At 47.8% G+C, this 21,978-nt stretch overlaps 1 protein-coding gene across 1 annotated transcript; it reads right to left on the bottom strand.

The window, feature by feature from the left end:
- Positions 1–14,914: 14,914 nt before the first annotated feature.
- LOC123143776 (UDP-glycosyltransferase 72B1) lies at positions 14,915–16,776 on the bottom strand. Its single transcript, XM_044562762.1, has one exon. The coding sequence runs from the start codon at positions 16,503–16,505 to the stop codon at positions 15,057–15,059; it is 1,449 nt and encodes a 482-aa protein (XP_044418697.1). The 5' UTR covers positions 16,506–16,776; the 3' UTR covers positions 14,915–15,056.
- Between the last annotated feature and the right edge of the window lie 5,202 nt (positions 16,777–21,978).

Here is a 21,978-nt window from a genome sequence, read left to right on the forward strand (position 1 = left end):
CGGAGACGCCGCTCGGTCGGCGCACTCGCAGCGCCGGCATCGTCATCAACGAGGGCGGCCGGCACGCCTCCTCGTCGGCTCCTCCTTCACGCTTCGTCAAGCCAAAGACGGAGCCGGGGCTGGCGCCGGTGAAGACGGAGCACGGCGAAGTCGAGCTCGAGGACGACGCGGCCCTTGAATGGGCACGTCAGGACTCCATCAAGATGGCGACGGAGCGCCAGCGCGCCGCCCTGCGGCGCTTCGAGCAGCGCCGCCGAGGCCGCGACGAAGGAGGAGTCGTCATCATCGACGACAGCGACGACGACGACGACGCGCCGCCGCCGCCACCAGCCGGGGAGGGGTCCAGCAGGGGCGCCCGAATCAAGGAGGAGAAGGCCGACGATGGCGGCGACTTCTCGGCCTTCAGCAAGTTTTTTTTATTAGTTTTTATATGTAATGGCGACTACTCGACTTAAATCCGCGAATATAAGCCCAAGTTTGCCGAAATTTGGCGTGTTTTAGCCGAATTTTGCATAAATTTGCTACACAATTTTTTTTCCCGCGCCTGGGGCCGGCCCTGGGGGCGGCGGCTGGGGGCCAACTCGCCCCCAGGCCCATTCCCATTTTTTTCGCCGGGTCACCCCAGGCGGCGATTTTAGGCGCCCCCTGGGGGCCCAACGGCTGGAGATGCTCTTAGCCAAAATAAATAATACCTTTATTTTTTTAGCGTGGACATCCAATGTCTTTACATATACCACTTCTTCTTCCTTCCCCTTCGCCTTGGTACGCCGACCATAGGCTTCACGCGAATCACATGAAACGGGCAAGAACAAATCCGCGCTGGTCGCCTGGTCCCATGCAATAGGGGCAAGGAAGCTAGATGGCTCTAAGCTTAACAGAGAGTGTGCTGCACTCTGTAAATTTGTGTTGGTTCCTTTCCAGCTTTCAAGTCCTTTGCCATCTCGTGTTTCTCGCATATGGTGGTCAAAGCTGTAGGAGGGATGCATTTCCAGATGCCTCACATTTCTAATGTTTTTTGCGCACTCATTTAGCTCATATACTAGTCTTCACATCATATATACTAGTCTTCACATCATTGTCACGTCTCTGTCTTTCTCCCATGTTTCGGCTATGTTCTTGTTTTTTGGTAGACTTGTAGGTTCAAAAGGAGAGGAAGATTTAAGATCTGTATAATTCTAGTTATAGGATTGCACAACAACTGGATATATATACTGAGCTAGGTGAGTAGGTGTGAAAGCATGCACTTGTACCATGTCCTTAAGTATGGGTATGCTTAGAGACGCGACGTTGGTGAGACATTAGCTGATCTTTTAAATTAAGTTGATCTCCGTATCTTCTAGTACAAAATAATCTCATATGTGTGTTACAACTCGCCAATGGTCGCTCCCTCTCATAAAAGCATGTGACAAATATTCTTTTTCAGAAGGATAGGTGAGGCCGAGACAAAAGAGTTATATGGAAAGGTGTGTACTTCAAGACATGTGGCAGCATGCCCGAGATCACAGAAGAAACTATATTAAGGCATACATTATACATGGATAGAAAGAAATGTGTTTTTTGCATATTGTCTTGAAAGCTAGTGACGGCCTAGTGTTTTGCGTAATTTAAATCCATGCGCTTCTGAGTTTAGAAATATTCCAGAGATGCTAATCACACACTACAACTGCAACTTACGATTAAAAGTATGGCCACGTTGTATACAAGCCTAGGGGAAAAAAGGGGGTTTAGAAGGGACGTGAATTTTTGGGACATGCAGCCACGCGCTGCCGAAATCCCGGTCGTCCGCTAGCGCGTCGTGATTGCTACTTTTTATAGGCCTTTCGCAATACGCGACGTGTTAATTACCAGCTTTCCAGAATACGCTGTGGTATACGCCACACTAATGGAGCAGGCGTCATTAAATTGATCGTACGAATACAAGGCCCACGTGCCCGGCCCAGGCGATGGAATAACTGCGCGGAAATGGTTTCCCACATACGAAAATAGATTAGCACATGAAATCCATTGTGATGCGTGTGTTTCGTTGCCGTACGAGCGCACATGCCTGTCTATAATCATCTCTCGTTTGCCTCACACCCCGCAGCATGACGAAGTTTTTGAGGCCTGGTTCTGGATATGGGACTTCTAGCGAGACGTTGGAGTTGTGTTTTCAGCCAGATTCCGTGGTTTTGGGAAGCCATTCGGGGCTGCTCGCCCTCCTACGGGAGGTGACCGAAGATGACTCAACTGACAGGTTTGCAGATTTTTTCGATTCTGTTGATGTTCGTCGAGAACCAGGTATTACGGTTTCAGACAAGCAAAAGTTTGAGAGGGCAGAGAACAAATACATAGCGCTTGATGATAAGGTGGGATGGTAACATGGGTTAGGAGGTAAGTTTTGTGTGCCGTAACACTGTTTCTTTCGCGGACATCCATCCAGCTTGAGCTTGAGCTTACCTAAAACCTCTCTGTGATTTCTCTCAGGAAAAGGAGAGCTGCCATGCATGCCTGCCGTTGCGTTGATGGCGCATTCAACCGCTTGCTGGGTGGCTTTATGATTTGCAGGGCAGGTGGGGGGATTGAATCGCACTGGCATGTTTTAACTTCACCATTACTCATGTCGGCTGACCATGTCTTTGAATTATTGTTGTTCGGACGGGTGTGGTGTTCATCGTAGCGCCTGGTGTTAATGTTGTTCGCTTCTCCTGAGAGTAATTTAATTATGTTTTGCAGTGTTCTATTGTGATTACCGTACTCGGATTACGTAAACATGGTCCAACATGGACTTAATGCTCCATTATCACAACCGTTGCAGTGTATTATTGATAGGCCTCCCGTAAAAGAAAAAGTATTATTGATAGGCCATCATGCTATATACGTACGACACGGCATGCACTGGCAGATACATGCAAATACATAAAGCACCCAGAGAGAAGAATTACATACGGGGACTAGAGCAAATCCATTGCCCGGGATACAAATGGGAACTACATCAAATCAATCTCGCTGGATACATATGGGGGCTAGAGCAAATCCACTAGACCGGGGGGAGATTCAGAGCTTGTGCATGCAGATAATGGCCATGAGCAGCAGGTTCACGACACCGAGGATGAACACATGGTTGTGAGCGGGGCGGGTGGCAAGCTAAGAGAGATGAAGAAGCAGAAGTGAGAATATGGTTTGAGCGAGCAAGCATGGGGTTTAAAAGGACCGCGATGAGCGTCACTGAGATGCGTGAGGCCCACAACTCCGTTCAATGCCCCCTCCTGCCTTGCAGGCCATCTACTGCGCATGTCAGTTGAAAAAATACATGGGATACAGAGTGTTATACGAGAGGCTGGAATCATTATACAACTTGCGTGTATTCTGGTTGCACGAATCACGAGAGGGCATGCGGTGTGGATTTCAGCAACGCGTGGCCGCATGTCCACTCGCGATTATTCAGTTTAGAAGAGAGTATGTAGCTAGACTGCACTAGTAAACCGTGTATTGAACCCTATAATGTATAAATGTTTATTTTAGTGCATGCTGCTCTGTCAATTTAAATTAACAGAAAATAAAGAGGTCGTTTTTCTTGACAGAGCCACATCATAATTATGCGTTCATTGAGTGTTTTTAAGCTCTTTTTCCCTTTTGGCTTTGTGTTTGTTGTACATACACATGTCTTTTCCTTTTGGGGATTCTTGTATGTTAAGTAAATAGCAACCCGAATTACATCTAATAAATGTGACGTAAGACCTTTTAAAATGGAGCTATATGTGTAGATAATAGATGGTTTCCTCTTGTACACACCTGATACTTATGTGTCGCCAGTCTGTAATGTAACTATTTGTTTATTTCATTTTAGTAGAAAGAAAAATGCATAAGAGCAACTCCAATGGGGCGACCCATTTCGTCCGCGTCCGTCCGTTTGGGTCGGCGTGGACAGAAAAGGCGGCCCAACGCGCCGACCCAAACGGACGCGCGTCTGTTTTTCGTCCGCGGGCGGCCCATTTTTTAGCCTGATTTGCGTCGGTGCGAACACGCGACGGACGCGCGCGCGGTCGCATACTCCTGTCCCCGGGCCCGCTGGTCTGTGGCACATTGGCCTCCCTCCCCCCGGCGAACAAGCAACCCTCGCCCCCCGCCTCCTCCGTCACCGACGCCGCCGCCCATTTTTGCGGCGACTCTTCCAGCTGCCGCCGCCTCCACATCCGCCCAGCAACGCCGCCCTTGTCCCCAGTCGCCCGCCGCCGCCGGGGAGCAAACTAGTTCCCGCCGCCACTTCCCCCACCGCACAGCCGCCCGCGACCAACAAGACGCCTCGCCGTCCCCGCCACATACGACCGGCACGCTCGTCGGACGCCGTCACACTCGTCGGACGCCGGTCGGGCAGCTAGCTGGTCTGCGGGCGCCGCGTCTCCCCTCGCCGGCCGTCTCCTTCTTCGACGCCCGCAAGCTGTTCGACAGTTTGCCAAGGTACGAAAATGGACTTCGCCGACGAGTTCTTTTTCCACAATTTCATTTGCGACTCCGACGATTCGTCGTCCGACGACGAGGAGGAGATATTGGCTGCCGTGTTGGTTCATCACCACCTCAACAACCAGCGGCCGTTGTTCCGTGGCTCCATTTCGGGCCACCTTCCGGCGTTGAATCGTAACCGAGAGAGCGGGCATTTCCTTCTCTGGAAGGACTACTTTGATACAACAAACCCGTTGTTCAAACATCACAAATTCCGCCGCCGGTTCCGTATGAGTAGGCATGTTTTCAACCGTATTAGAGAGGGAGTGGTCGGCTATGATGACTACTTCGAGTGCAAAGAGGATGCCGTCGGCAAGATTGGTTTCTCCTCTTATCAGAAATGCACTGCCGCCATCCGAATGCTTGCATACGGAGTGCCCGGTGATCTCATTGACGAGTACGTCCGTATGAGCGAGTCTACATGCCTAGAGTCCCTGTATAAGTTCTGCAAGGTTGTGATTGCTGTGTTTGGCCCTGAGTACTTGAGAGAGCCGACAGCTGCAGATACAGCCCGTTTGTTGGCGATGAATGCTAGCAGGGGCTTCCCGGGATGCTTGGCAGCATAGACTGCATGCACTGGGAGTGGAAGAACTGCCCTTCTGCTTGGCAAGGGCAGTATAAGGGACATGTCAGGGCTTGCACTGTCATACTAGAGGCCGTGGCGTCTCAAGATCTCTGGATCTGGCACTCTTTCTTTGGCATGGCTGGATCACACAATGATATCAACGTGCTTCAGCGCTCGCCGGTGTTTGCTAGGCTTGCCGAAGGCAACAGCCCACCGGTGAACTTTACTGTCAACGGCCACAACTACGACAAAGGGTACTATTTGGATGACGGTATCTATCCTCAGTGGACCACTATTGTAAAGACAATACCCAACCCTGTTGGAGAGAAAAGGAAAAGATTTGCCCAAGAGCAAGAGAGTGCTAGAAAGGATGTCGAGCGTGCCTTTGTTGTTTTGCAATCTCGATGGGGCATCGTTCGGTATCCTGCTAATACTTGGAGCACACAGAAACTATGGGAGGTGATGACTGCTTGCGTGATCATGCACAATATGATCGTAGAAGACGAGCGCCCGGAACGTCTGTACGATCAAGGCTTTCAGTTTCAGGGTGAGAATGTTGTGCCTGAGCATGGAGTAGCGGCAACATTTGAGCAGTTCACTCAATTTCATGAAGACATGCGTGATTGGGAAACTCACGTGCAACTGCAAAATGATTTGGTTGAGCATATGTGGACTCATGTTGACAACCAATAGATGTATCTTCTTTTATTCGTTCGTAAAACTGTGTGAAACATTTCTATTTTTATTTGGCCTGTAAACTATACTATTTATTTGGGCGGACTATTTTGTTTGTTAAATTTTCATTTCACAATATGTTGAATGCAATGCAAAATTGGGCGGCCAGCCGGCCACGCCTGCACATATGGGTCGGCGCATTGGGCGCGCTGCCGACTCATATGAAAAACAGGGCGGACGCCGGGCGGGCGGCCGACCCAAACGGACAAAAAGCGGACGAAATCGCCGTTCGTTTGGGTCGGCCCGTTGGAGTTGCTCTAATATGTCGTGTAGCCATTGCAACGAATTCGTAAAAGTATTTTTTATGTAATAGGCAAGTCTAAGTGGATCATCTTGCTTCTCCACCTGAAATCCACTATCTACGCTTTTCAGTGCATGACACATCTCCTGGTCGTACTTGGACCACAAGAGGTAGTACAATTTGCTGACCTTCAGCATCATTCATATGATCACTAGGCATTGCAAAGTCTTCTGATCAACCTATCCCATACTACAACAAGCAGAACAACTCTGTGTTAGCCTTGAGCAGGTGATGCATTTCTGAATGCCTCCTATTCACAATGCACCACACACGTTCAACATCAATAGCACTATGGATTCTCCATTTGATATAATCTCTCTTTTCCATGAATCACACCTCCATCTGTGTTGATTTGCATGCTACTGGCTAGATAACAGAGCTAAAGACATGTAACAAGCTATATATGAAACAACATGCAACGGGAGAAGATACGTGTTATGGAAGGTTGATGACGAGCGTCGGATCCTTCGTTCGAGATTGCATTTTACAAGGACCCACACACCACATTCACATCACCACACCCAAGGTCACTGAATCACACACTAGACTAAAAATGTACACCCAGATTAAAAAATAAGCTATATTTGTTTATATGTTATCAAAACATGGTTTGCTTGGTTATCTTAGTGAGCATTAAATTACTAAATCTCATGTTAAGATCATTTGGCAAAAGAATGTTCTGCCATTGGTAAGGAAAACAAAGTTCAAATCCTTTTCAAAAAAGCGGGGTTCAAATCCATCACAAGACTAAAGGTGAGCTTGCATCGGATGTCTCCACTGCCTGCAGGGTTCGGAGAGCACAAATCAGGAGTCTCCATCAACTCAGTTCACCGGAGCGTTCGGATCCTGCACAAGGAGAGTATTTTGTCGCGAGGTAAAGGGAAGATGTGCGATGGTGCGAGGACGTAATGTGGCAACATGCTTACATGGGCATGCGCGATGCTTCCTCCTTAACCCCGACGACCGGAGCGCATGGATCTGGCGCAAGGAATATCAGTGCTAGGTCATGCATCCACCCGTGTGTGCATCGTGCCACAGTGGTGGAGCTTTTTATATCAGGAACACTATATTCAACAACGGCTAGAGGTGCAAGCGGTGGTACACTTATGACTTATCCCATGAAACTGGTCAATTAGTTCAATGTTGGATGTAAGATTAACACTACATGTATGGACCGTGGTGCTGGCCGCAAACGCACCCCGCTTGCATCCTTAGCTATAGTATTTTTCATTCACATTTGATCATTCTTTTGTGCTCATGTTTTGTATAGCAAAGGTTCGCCCTGTCTACGTAGCCACTTTGTGGTTGAACCAAAACATCGTTCCTTTTAACATTTTCAAACGGTGCATTTCTCTTTGCTGAAAACATGCTATCTTTGCTCAGCACTAGTGGTTGGGGCGCCATTCTATGGCGCCGCTTGAGAGAAAGTTGTACGCACGTTTTTATTTTATAAAAATACATAAAGTCCTTGCCTCCGTCTAAAAATCATCTCAGAAAAATTCTCACCTTCATCTAAAAAAGAAGTAAAGCATTTTTACCACCGCAGCCTAATAATGAGTGCCACTTTGCATAACCCTCCATTTAAAAAATACCAGAGGTCCTCACCTCCATCTAAAAAGAAAAAAATATTTAAAAAATAATCCACACCTTCATCTATTTTTTTCAAAAGATTTCTCACCGCGGCGAACCAGCTTGCACCTCGTGGCATAGCTGGTTAGCCGTCCTTTACGTGTAGCTTAATGAGTTTAATTTTGAATGGATTCTTTCCATGAATCCCTCACTTGTAATTTTTTTTTAAGAAATACACATGCTAAGGCCTCTAATCATAGTTTGGCACTTTCGTTGAGCCTAGCGATCTATAGATTATGAGCACTTTGATAGATTATGATCATCATTAATTGTGCTTACATTGTTCTAGTTTCGGGTTAAATGAACAAGCACCCGAACATGGACAGAAGTTCTGATTGTGCATCACATATTCATAATTAATTATCAACCTAATGGTGTATTCGAATTTGTATTCATGATTAAAAGTCTTAAATGGCTCAGAGTATAGTGATTAAAATGGAGCATATTTTCAAGAAGTGTCCTTCTTTTTGTCTTAGTATATCAACATATAGACCACACATGCAAGATGTTAGGGGTAATTAACTAGGAACGTTGCAGCAACTCCTTCAATAACATTGCTCAAATCACCCATGGTAAATGTATTTTCAGTTTCCTCACATTCCCAATGTTGCGCATGCGTCCAACTCCACCCAATCAATCATACTGTTGGGTTCTACGGTAGGGAGCGTCAACTGCAAATTAAAATTTTCCTACGCGCAGAACAACCAGGAACATGCTACGGGAGATGGATCACAGTTCGTTACCACTAGATGCGCAGTGCCGTGCAACGGAAGTAGAGTTGAGGCAGCGCGTTCCCGGAGTCGCCTCGCGTTCCCAGAGTCGTCTCCTCCTTGCCGGTCTCCCACGTAGCCGATCGGATCCCGCGAACAGGTTCGCCGGAGCGGCGCAAGTGCACCGCCTCTAACGATATCCGCGCGTGCAGGAGGAACGTCGTGCGGCGGACTGCTAGGTCCGATCACACAACCGGCGGCGAAGTGGAGGTGGCTAGTTGCAACACATGCAAAGCCCTAACGACGGCGCCGAAGCGATTAACCTCATGAGTGTGCCGCACGTCCACTTTATATAGGCATCCGTCGCGGGCTCAACACTTGGGCCTCGCAAGGATCCTAAAGCCCATAAGTCTACTCGGTCGCAATCCGAATACAGCTCGGATCACATCCGACCAGTGTCCTTGGATCCGACCTCGTAGGTTCCTTCCCTTAAGCGCGCGATCCCTTAGGTTCAAGCCGGCTTGGTCGCAGTTCGGATCACCTCCGAACTGCACGGTTGGTAGAGGCCTCTAGCAAGGCATGCCGAACACCAAGCAGACTATGAAGCTGGTTAGGCGAACCTGTACATCACACTTCCATTCCTTTTGCCACACGATATATGTTGTCGGGCTCAAGGCGAGTATGTCATCCTTGTGCTAGCCCGACCTCTTTCTCGTTTCAGTGATGCCGACCACAAACCGGATTATCTCATAATCCTTGTCGCATGGCCATGCTTATCCTGGTCGGATCACACGAGGGGCCCAGAGTATATCTCTCCTGATCGAAGGGGCAAATCCCATCTTGCTCGACCATGTCTCGCAGCATGGGTCTGGACAAGCCTGAAACCTACCTTTGTAACTACCCAGTCACGGAGTAGCGTTTGGTCGGCCCAAAGCAGATCTGTTGCCATCCCGAGTACATGCGCCAGCTCAGGTCTTAGGACATAGAACGTATGTTGTACTAGAGACTCACAGATGACATATCGCTGCGTCTCATAGTTGTGTCTGTCCGACTCGGACCTTATCTCGACTCGGATCCGACTACGTCGAATCCGACCAGACCTTTCCAACTCCATATTATCCGGTTAGCATCCAATGCTCCATGGCTAGTGAGACCAAGCCATCGACCGTGTCATATGCTAGTCTAGTCGGCTGCGCGTCCACACAACCCTTTCGACTAGGGACCTTTTAGGACAGTCATCATACAATGCGTAGTCCCACAAACAAGTCACGTACTTGCTGATACACATCATTGATAATGTCCAAGGACTATCTTTATTCATAAACACATAGGAAATATCATCATGCATGATTGCCTTTAGGGCATATCTCCAACACATACATCACTACTGATCTCTCTCTTTGGAATATTTATTGCCTTCGTGTTGGTTTGGCTGCATATACCATGGCAAAGAGAGCAAAGATGGTTGGACAATGGGCACAGAACTGGACAACGTACATATGAATATGTGAACTCCACCTTATGACAAACAATACTATTCATTTTTTAGTTGAGTCACAATACTATTCACCAAAAGCTCAAAGTTAAATGATCTGAAACCTATAGGGTACATGGATTATATATTTGATCCCTAATCGCGAGATAAGTGGATAATGAACCAAAAAATGGGGACATAAGTAAGTACTCCCCTTGTTCCGAAATAGTTGAAGTTCGAGATTTACCCCAAGTCAAACTTCTTTAAGATTGACCATGTATAGTGAAAAAAAATTATAAATACAACATCAAATATGTATTTTATGAATCTAATGAAACAATTTTTGTGTGGATGTTGGTACATTTTTTAATAGACCTAGTCAAACTTAGCAATGTTTGACTTAGGACAAACCTAAAACTTCAAGTATTTTGGAATGGTGAGAGCAGTACACTCCATACATTTGCTACATGGTCACATACTACTCATGCTAGGGCTGCATTTTTTTCCCTAGAACTTTCATTCCTAGTAGATTTTTGTTCAGTGCATAATGCAAACATATGGTACCCAAATTTTGGGTGCGCGTTACACAAGAACATGAAGATTGGATCCCTTTACTAGCATTAACTACTATCTCCACCAATCTTTTTGAATTTGTGCAGTTATTGTACATGAAACTTAGAATGTTACTTTTGTTGGGGAACGTAGCAATAATTCAAAATTTTCTACGCATCACCAAGATCAATCTATGGAGTTTACTAGCAACGAGAGGGGAGGAGTGCATCTACATACCCTTGTAGATCGCTAAGCGGAAGCGTTACAAGAACGCGGTTGATGGAGTCGTACTCGCAGCGATTCAAATCGTGGAAGATCCGATCTAGTGCCGAACAGAAGAAGTTGAGGGAGAACTCCAGCAGCACGACGGCGTGGTGGCAATGGAGCTCGTGGTTCTCCGACAGAGCTTCGCTAAGCACTACGGAGGAGGAGGAGGAGGTGTATGAGGAGGGAGGGCTGCGCCAGGGAAGAGGTGCGGCTACCCTCCCACCCCTCCACTATATATAGGGGCAAGGGGAGAGGGGGAGGCGCCCTAGGGTTTCCCCTAGGAGGCGGCGGCCAAGCAGATTGAATCTCCCTAGGAAAAATCCTAGGGAGACTTGCCCCCCAAGCCAAGCAGGTGGAGGCTTGCCTCCCAAGCCAGGTGGAGGCGCCCCACCTCCCCAAGTAACGTGGGAAAGGGTGTGGGGGGCGCACCACCCCTTAGTGGGCTGGTTTGCCCCTTTCCCTTTGGCCCATGAGGCCCTCCAACACTTGTCGGGGCTCCCGAAACACCTTTCGGTCATGCTGGCCATAGCCTGGTACCCCCGGAACACTTCCGGACTCCAATACCCTTCGTCCAATATATCGATCTTCACCGCCGGACCATTCCGGAACTCCTCGTGATGTCCAGGATCTCATCCGGGACTCCGAACAACCTTCGGTAACCACATACTATTTCCCATAACAACTCTAGCGTCATCGAACCTTAAGTGTGTAGACCCTACGGGTTCGGGAACCATGCAGACATGACCGAGACACCTCTCCGGCCAATAACCAATAGCGGGATCTGGATACCCATATTGGCTCCCACATGTTCCACGATGATCTCATCGGATGAACCACGATGTCGGGGATTCAATCAATCCCGTATACAATTCCCTTTGTCTACCAGTATAGTACTTGCCCGAGATTCGATTGTCGGTATCCCGATACCTTGTTCAATCTCGTTACCGGCAAGTCTCTTTACTCGTTCCGTAACACATCATCCCGTGATCAACTCCTTGGTCACATTGTGCACATTATGATGATGTCCTACCGAGTGGGCCCAGAGATACCTCTCCGTCATACGGAGTGACAAATCCCAGTCTCGATTCGTGCCAACCCAACAGACACTTTCGGAGATACCTGTAATGCACCTTTATAGCCACCCAGTTACGTTGTGACGTTTGGTACACCCAAAGCATTCCTACGGTATCCGGGAGTTGCACAATCTCATGGTCTAAGGAAATGATACTTGACATTAGAAAAGCTCTTAGCAAACGAACTACACGATCTTGTGCTATGCTTAGGATTGGGTCTTGTCCATCACATCATTCTCCTAATGATGTGATCCCGTTATCAATGACATCCAATGTCCATGGTCAGGAAACCATAACCATCTATTGATCAACGAGCTAGTCAACTAGAGGCTTACTAGGGACATGTTGTGGTCTATGTATTCACACATGTATTACGGTTTCCAGTTAATACAATTATAGCATGAACAATAGACAATTATCATGAACAAGGAAATACAATAATAACCATTTTATTATTGCCTCTAGGGCATATTTCCAACAGCTTTGATATGTAAACTCTAAATAATAGTACTGTAAAAATACTTTTCATGGAAAACCATGTCATTTGCACCTTAGGAACTCAAATAGTTGCTTGACTACACATACACTTAACCAATTTATAAGTGGCAAAACAACTACTTACCTTCGCAAGACACATTTGAGAAGTAAAAACAGAATAATGAATACCAATTGGACCTCATTACCAAAATGTGATGTGATTTCTTAAGATGGTATGCTAGTGTTTTGTGTTGGAACTATTTTTTATTATGGAAGTTCTTAATGAATTAGTAAAGTAACCCGGTCAAATGAGATAACATATTTTAATTGTTAGTGAGGAATCACATGAGTTAGTATGACACCTGGAAAATATTGGGTTTGGTAAATACTCCCTCCGTCCCAAAATAAGTGTCTCAGCTTTAGTACAACTTTGTACTAAAGTTAGTACAAAGTTGAGACACTTATTTTGGGACGGAGGAAGTATAAAATTAGGTATGGTTAGTTTTATAGGAATTTGGTTTTGTGTTGCTTAGGCCATGTAAGGTGTTAGAATTGCATTTGAGTTCGTTGATTTTGTTAGGAGAAGCACATTGCTTGTTCTACAAAAGAAAACCCCATAGATATAAACATGTGAAGAAGACCTTAGGGCTCCATTTTACTACATAAGGGAACGGATATATGTTGGCTCTGCCCATGATGTCATCATGGTCGCATGTGTATAGAATCCTTAACCCCGAATTCTCCAAAGATGGTCTTCATTCTAAGCACAACTCGTTCCAAAACATCCCGGGACATGTTTTCTGATACCCTTAAATCTGAGCAGCATTGCAGACATGTAACTCCTCATAACTGCTAGTTCTTTTATTTGTCATATAGAGTCTGTTCTTCTTGCTAGTTATGAGGGGAACTAGTATGGGGATAACGATTATTACTAGTAGGTTGCATTAGGGAAACTAGATGCATATATGAGTGAATATATCAAGATAACCCATTTCAAAACATATATCAAGCTAAGGCCAAATACAGTGTGTCCTTTATAAGGCCTTTTATGCTTGAGCAAGGGAAGATTTCTAGGAGACTCGGATATCAATGCACCAACAATAAACCACAAGAAACTCCATTTTTAAGGTAATTTCATAAAAAATAACATAAGGAAATATGTGTTGATGGAAAGCGCCTGTGATAACCCTCACAACAAAGGGCATCATTAAGCCTTGATACATTTTAGAGCCATTTTGCTAAAAAAACACGAATTAATCCATGGCGCGACATGAAGTGCACGGTCATTCCAGATCTATAACATGGAGTGTTGATGGGGTAGTGTGTGAGTATATGTACATAACTATCATTTTCATGCGCAACAACGATAAAGGGTACAAGATGGATCTCGAGAATGGTTAAGTACTATTGGGTTGTTGTCCCTTTTCAAAACAAAGAATCTGGTGGAGTTGGAACATTAGTTTATGTTGTTGCTACTGAAATAGAAAATGAGGCAGTTAGTGTTCTAGGAAGTAAAATTTAGTGTCTGTCTTTGAGTGCAACTGTGGTCGACATCCTCCTTTCTTTGTTGCAATAGAACACGCCCTTCCTTTTTTCACTTCTCTTCTTTAGTTTCACTCTTATCTTGTTCATCTTTTTTTCCTGGTTTGTCTTAAAGAACAACTTGTAAGTTAAAGGAGCCTCCCAGAATGTGGATTTGGAGTGTAAACTGGTGAAAATGGATGGCTTAGTATTTACATGGACAAAGACCTAACCTAGTTTGCTAGTCTTTGGGTTCAAAATCATGTGGACCTTCACCTACCGCCCTCTGCCTCAACACAACCTCTCTATCCTTAGTACCTCGCTCCAATACCCTCCTCCAGACCACGAGTCCACAATCAAGTGTCATGCTTGCTCTGCTAGCAACTTAGTTTCCAATCTTACTCCATCACTCAATCGCCCTTTCACAAGTTTCTTCATGCCATGTGATGTACTACTATGAGCAATAATCATGTTAACAGTTGATGGGGTGTGTTCCTCGATGCCTCACATTCACAACATGTTGCACATACAACTACTACTAGTTGCCATTGTTCTCTCTCAAATCCAGCATTGTTAGGAGAGCACATATAAATACAAAGGAAGTGGAGCACATCTTTTATAGGAGAATTTGGAGTCATGCTTGAAGAAAAGTAAAGTTTGTTGGGTGCATGAGCTAACTATAAACCCTAATTTAAGACCATATCTTCAAGTAAAAAGGAATATATCAAATCTTAGTGTCCATGCATGCACTTTTATGAACTCGGAACGAGTAGATGCTTGGTCCAATTCAATGTGATCCACACTAGAGAAAGCACATGAGAGACATCTCATGAATGGGTGGCACCGATGAAGCAAGATAATCGAGTGGATGAAATAATGCTTTCTTGTTTGCACGAACGTTAATTCTCTCACAATATAGCGTGTGGGTTGTATAAAAACCAATGTCATCAATCAGTGGTCTTTATGGTAGCACGTTGTATATTTATTATGTAATATATGAATTTTGGTGCAACCAAATAATTTTGTACTTTGCTCACTTAGTTACCAATGCATATAAAAAAATGTTTCTAAGAAAATAATCAATTGGTAACTTGACATTACAATGGAACAAATATGTAACGAAATTAACAGTGAATAATAACATAATCATCGTTGCATGCTTCACATCCATTTCATCTAGAACACATTATGAGTTATGGCATAACATACAACGCACGATTGGTCTCGTACATCAACCCTTCAACGACTCTGATGGCCTTGATAAATGGCATCATCATGCAAACGTACGCTCCTTCCACTTCCTCACCACCTCGGTAAGCGTCTTGTGCGACATGCCACTTGCAGCCAGTCCACTCCTTGCCGCTTTCTGCAGCTCTGCCACCTTCGTACGCATCGCATCCCCCTCTTCACTGTTCATTATATCATTCACAACCTTCGTGATGTCTTCACCAAGAATCATCCCATCTGCTCCTCGAACCTTTGGTCTTAGTGCCACCTTGGTTTCTTCATGTAACATCACGGCATTCTCCCTCTGCTCGGCGTACAGAGGCCACGCGATCATCGGCACACCGTGCATCACGCTCTCTAGCACCGAGTTCCATCCGCAATGCGTCAACATGGCTCCCGTGGCCCGGTGGCCGAGGACCCTGACTTGCGGGGCCCAGGATGGGACCACCAGTCCCACCTCCTTGGTCCTCTCCAGGAACCCAGATGGCAGGAACTTGGGTGGATAGTCCTTGCTCTTCGACCCGTCGTAGTAGTTGGCACCGGGGTCGGCCCCACTGTCGGTGGGACTCCTCACGACCCACAGAAACCGTTGTCCGGAGAGCTCCAGCCCGCGCGCCAGCTCGTTCATCTGCGCCGCGGGCAGCGCACCTCCGCTGCCGAACGAGACGAACAACACGGACTTGTCGGGCTGTGTGTCGAGCCACCTGATACAGCCGGTGGCATCGTCGTCGCCGTCGTCAGGCTGCCGTATCACCGGCCCGACGGGGTACACCGGCGGGCGTCCCGGCTCGGGCTGCCGGAGGATTGCCGCCGCGTTGGGCTCGATGGCGTCGAACGTGTTCACAAGTATGCCGTCCGCGTCGCGGTACCTCTCACCGTGGTGCACCATCCAGCGGTAGGCGTCGCTGGTCCTGTCCTGGAGCGGCTGCAGGATGTCGGCGCCGGGCACGGCCACGCAGCCGGGCAGCCTGATGGGCTCCGGCTGGTCGCGGAACTCGCCCTGCAGTTCCCCGTCGAGGCGCGGGAGGTGGAGCATGAGGGAGAGCATCAGCAGGTTGGAGGGGAAGAAGAGGTACGCCGGGACGCCGGCGTCGCGCGCCGTCTGCAGCGAGTCGGCCCCGAAGAGGTCCGCCACGAAGGCGACGAGGTTGCCGTCCTTCCCGAGGCCCGCGAGGAGCGCGGCCAGCGCCGGCACGGAGCGCTGGGCCTCGACGGAGAGCAGCTTCTCGATGGCGGCGCCGGCGGCGACGAGGTCGTCGAGCGGGACGGCCGGGAGCGACGCGGAGCCGACCACAGGCGGGAGGGACGCCAGGAACGCGCGCTGCGCCGCGGAGTCGGAGCTGGCGTAGGTGACGACGGTGGCCGTGAAGCCGTGCTCGGCGTGCAGCCGCCGCGCCAGCTCCGCCACCGGCACCACGTGGCCCATGCCCGGCGACGAGAGCAGCGCGACGTGCGGCGCGCGCGCGGCGCCCCGGTCGTCGCTCTCGCCGGCCATGGCTGCCTGCCCGCCTTCGTGTGCGCACGTACGGTACGGAGAGACGAGTCGAGCGGTCGATCGGTCAGTGGCTTAAATTCGTGGGGACGTGGGAAACGAGGGAACGGATTGGCGCTATATGTAACGCCGGATCGATCTGTGTCTGATTGATTGTCTCATGGCCGAACGGAGCTGTGGTTGCTCCGTCGCTGCCGCCGCTTCTTTTGTGCTAATTGTGCTCGTCACGATATATGCCGGAGAAAGCAATTGTTTAGTGGACATCCTAAAAAAGCTGGCGAAGGCTAGCTGAATTTCGTAGTACTACGATTGATTAGTGTGATAATCATAATCTGGCGTGGCTGGATATCAGTGGTCGCTTTAGCATTCCTATCTCCTTATCGGTAACGATATTGTATGGTTCTGACGTACGTACGTACAACGGTAGTACTAGTTTGGATAACTTTTTCTTTGTGTGGGAGAACTTAATACTACCTCGCTTCTTTACATAGGAGTATATAGTACGTAGGATTGAAAGCGCTGCTTAGTGGAGCCCTTGTCAAGAAAGCATCGTTCTGTACGGCTCCGGGTATATCATCCGTGACGGGTTCCTCCCACCCCGTGGAGAAGTTGGCTAGCTGAACTATATAGGGGGCAATTATCTTGTACTACTACGTCAACCATTTTCAATGTGCCTAAACATTTCAAACCGGCTTTCAAATCTTCCGTAAAAACACAATACAATACAGTACAGATGCAAACGATCGATCAGGAGAGATTGATACTAGGATTGAAGGTGCCTGTCAGCATGTGATCTGCACATATTTGCAATCAAGCGCATCAGATCGGATCTGTTTTCTTGTCCGATGGTACAAATAAATACCCATGCCCAATATGTGGTCCTTGCAGTAAGGGAGGCTATTCATTTGTCTATGACTGGGCGTTGTGTTACTGCAGAATCTCTCCCGCAAAAAAAAAAAAAGTGTTTCTCCAGAATCTGTTAATTTGCTAAAACATCTCCTCTGTAATATACGGTACCACTATCTGCATGCCATTTGTTTAACAACACACGCAGCACACACTAGCCATATACAATTAGCGATGTGATCTTTTTAATTACTATAAAGGGAATCAAAATGGTTGGCTCCTATGCCCGTCGGCACCTGCATGAGTGGCCGGCTTTACTTGATGCGCCATTTCCCCCTGATGCGCCTCTCCACTAGCACTAGGCCATCACATGCACCATCATCCATCAACGTCTCCTGTGCAACTGTGGCAACATTTAGAGGGCTGAGCACTTGGCTCCGCCTTCTAGAACCTGCTACAGAAACGACGTCATGATCTCGCAACGCTCACGTCATCGTCTCAGGCTCCGCCCCAAGAATATGCTACGGAAGCGATAAATATCCTTGTGTCGATTGAAATGATGTACATTTATTTCAGAGCGGATTGGAAAGGGACAGGAGTGCCCGCGTGTTTGACTTTGTGGCTCGTTCGATTGAAATACGAAATAGATCGGCTACGTATCCCTGCCAGTTGCACCCTCCGCTGCCATCAGATGGTTGACAAGCTTCTAGTAAAGAGTTATAATATGACCATGATGCAAAGGTTATGATATCCGGGACTATTGATTAGCGTTTTTGTTAGAAGACAATCATACTTATCGATTCTAATCAAACTACGCACCTTAAGTCGCCAAAATGCAGACTAAGATAAAAAAGAACTAATATATGAATGATTGACTAATTAAACTTTATATCAATATCGTCACCACTGCCACCTCCATCATGATCACCAAGACATATCAAAAGCGCTATGGCCAACCGCCAAACTTCGGGCTAATGATATGTGAGACAAAAACACTACAAGCTTCCAATGTTAGCGAAGTCGGGGGGGGGGGGGGGGGGGGACCACAAAGAAGAGGAGGAAAGGACGGCACACAAAAAATGACTCGGATTCCGGGCTCCCTTCATTCAAAGGAATTTCATAGAGTTTCTGAGAATTTGGATCATTAGGATTTTGCCTTAATTCTCCAATGTTATTTAACAATGTTGTTGACATGTTGGCTATTCTGATTGATCGCGTCAAGTAGGACAGTCAGATTGCAGAAGTAGTGCTACACCTCGTGGATGGTGGCCTCTCTATTCTGCAATGCTGATGATTCAATTCTTTTTAAGAAACATGACCTGGATAAGGCTCGAAACTTAAAATTGTTGTTTTCAGCATTTAAGCAAATGTCAAGCCTTAAAATTAACTTTAAGTGAATTCTTTTGCTTTGGAGAAACCAGTGAGGCGGCAGCCGAATACGCTGACCTGCTTGGTTGTGCGCAAGGGTAACATAAACCACAACATTTTGAAAGCAATGACATCGGGCAGCATTGCAGGACATTCACAACATTGAACAAGTGTGTTTTCCGCACCCAGTTCATGCATTTAGCACACATCCTCCTTGGGGGGCTGCCTGAGCATCTTTTCCTTTTGCGATTACGCGCTAAACAAATTCACGCCGCTCCACAACACGGCACGACGGGTCAAGGACATGCTCACGGAGAGGCACAAGATAAAAAAGAGAGAAACCGACAAAAGAGCCGGAGTAACGAAGGGGCTTAAACAACGACAAGAAACAAACGAAGCAAAGAACTTCCAACTACCCCTAAAAGTCCTAAAAGTTGCTCCGTGTTACATGGATTGTCGTTGTCATCGTCGAAGAGATTCGGTGCTCGAAAGGTGGAGCAAAACCTCCACTTCTCATGGCAAGGCACCATTTTTATGCCATGGCAGGGGTTTAGGGATCGCCCGGCGATGGCACTACAGAGGGACGTTTTGCCGCGGTACCCGCCGTCCTCACCGACCTCCATGGCGACGACCTCTTGGATGCCTTGGTGGCGCAGCTGCCGCCCGTTGCTACACCGCAGAATGACCACCTCGAGATCGCGCTCGGCGACGACAAGAGCAATGCGGAGAGAGGGAACCCATTGTGCGATGCATGGTGCGTGCGGCTTAAAATAGCTAATTTAAAGGAAAACACAACTAGCCTAAAGAAAAGACCAAAATGCCCTCAAAGCCTCCCGAGTCGGCACACCCCAAGTCACCTCAGGTGGAGAAACGCGTCGCACGCGCCTACCCGGCTCGCACAAAACGTAACAACCCGGCAAGGCTAACGTGCGTCGGGCGCCCGCGCATGCCGGGGTCGGTCGAACGACACAAGCCAACTCTACTGTGAATGAAACACCGGACTAGTTGTTGGAAATATGCCCTAGAGGCAATAATAAAATGGTTATTATTATATTTCCTTGTTCATAATAATTGTCTATTGTCCATGCTATAATTGTGTTATCCGGAAATCGTAACACATGTGTGAATACATAGACCACAACATGTCCCTAGTGAGCCTCTAGTTGACTAGCTCGTTGATCAACAGATAGTCATGTTTTCCTGACTATGGACATTGGATGTCATTGATAACGGGATAACATCATTAGGAGAATGATGTGATGGATAAGACCCAATCCTAAGCATAGCACAAGATCGTGTAGTTCGTTTGCTAGAGCTTTTCCAAATGTCAAGTATCATTTCCTTAGACCATGAGATTGTGCAACTCCCGGATACCATAGGAGTGCTTTGGGTGTGCCAAACGTCACAACGTAACTGGGTGGCTATAAAGGTGCACTACGGGTATCTCCGAAAGTGTCTGTTGGGTTGGCACGAATCGAGACTGGGATTTGTCACTCCGTATGACGGAGAGGTATCTCTGGGCCCACTCGGTAATGCATCATCATAATGAGCTCAATGTGACCAAGTGTTTGGTCACGGGATCATGCATTACGGTACGAGTAAAGTGACTTGCCGGTAACGAGATTGAACAAGGTATTGGGATACCGACGATCGAATCTCGGGCAAGTAACATACCGATTGACAAAGGGAATTGTATACGGGATTGATTGAATCCTCGACATCGTGGTTCGTCCGATGAGATCATCGTGGAACATGTGGGAGCCAACATGGGTATCCAGATCCCGCTGTTGGTTATTGACCGGAGAGTCATCTCGGTCATGTCTGCATGTCTCCCGTACCCGTAGGGTCTACACACTTAAGGTTCGGTGACGCTAGGGTTGTAGAGATATAAGTATGTGGTAATCCGAAAGTTGTTCGGAGTCCCGGATGAGATCCCAGACGTCACGAGGAGTTTCGGAATGGTCCAGAGGTGAAGAATTATATATAGGAAGTCCAGTTTCGGCCACCGGGAAAGTTTCGGGGGTCACCGGTATTGTACCGGGACCACCGGAAGGGTCCCGGGGGTCCACCGGGTGGGGCCACCTATCCCGGAGGGCCCCATGGGCTGAAGTGGGGAAGGGAACCAGCCCCTGGTGGGCTGGTGCGCCCCCCTTGGGCCTCCCCTGCGCCTAGGGTTGGAAACCCTAGGGGTGGGGGGGCGCCCCACTTGGCTTGGGGGGCAAGCCACCCCCTTGGCCGCCGCCCCCCCCCCCTTGGAGATGGGATATCCTAGGGCCGTCGCCCCCCAGGGACCCTATATAAAGGGGGGAGGGAGGGCAGCCGCACCCAAGCCCCTGGCGCCTCCCTCTCCCTCCCGTGACACCTCTCCCTCTCGCTGAGCTTGGCGAAGCCCTGCCGAGATCCCCGCTACTTCCACCACCACGCCGTCGTGCTGCTGGATCTCCATCAACCTCTCCCTCCCCCTTGCTGGATCAAGAAGGAGGAGACGTCTTCCCAACCATACGTGTGTTGAACGCGGAGGTGCCGTCCGTTCGGCGCTCGGTTATCGGTGATTTGGATCACGACGAGTACGACTCCATCAACCCCGTTCTCTTGAACGCTTCCGCTCGCGATCTACAAGGGTATGTAGATGCACTCCTCTCTCTCGTTGCTATATGACTCCATAGATTGATCTTGGTGATGCGTACAAAATTTTAAATTTCTGCTACGATCCACAACAGTGGCATCATGAGCTAGGTCTATGCGTAGTTTCTATGCACGAGTAGAACACAAACTTGTTGTGGGCGTAGATGTTGTCAATTTTCTTGCCACTACTAGTCTTATCTTGTTTCGGCGGCATCGTGGGATGAAGCGGTCCGGACCGACCTTACACGTACGCTTACGTGAGACAGGTTCCACCGACTGACATGCACTAGTTGCCTAAGGTGGCTAGCGGGTGTCTGTCTTCCACTTTAGTCGGAACGGATTCGATGAAAAGGGTCCTTATGAAGGGTAAATAGAAATTGGCATATCACGTTGTGGTTTTGGCGTAGGCAAGAAACGTTCTTGCTAACAAACCTATAGCAGCCACGTAAAAAAACTTGCAACAACAATTAGAGCACGTCTAACTTGTTTTTGCAGCATATGCCTTGTGATGTGATATGGCCAAAAGGATGTGATGAATGAAATATATGTGATGTATGAGATTGATCATGTTCTTTTAATAGGAATCACGACTTGCATGTCGATGAGTATGACAACCGGCTGGAGCCATAGGAGTTGT

This window comes from Triticum aestivum, chromosome 6D (genome assembly GCF_018294505.1).
Source record: "Triticum aestivum cultivar Chinese Spring chromosome 6D, IWGSC CS RefSeq v2.1, whole genome shotgun sequence".
NCBI lineage: Eukaryota > Viridiplantae > Streptophyta > Magnoliopsida > Poales > Poaceae > Triticum > Triticum aestivum.

Coding starts and splice junctions, on each gene's coding strand:
- LOC123143776 (XM_044562762.1), bottom strand. CDS start 16,505: ATGGCCGGCGAGAGCGACGACCGGGGCGCCGCGCGCGCGCCGCACGTC.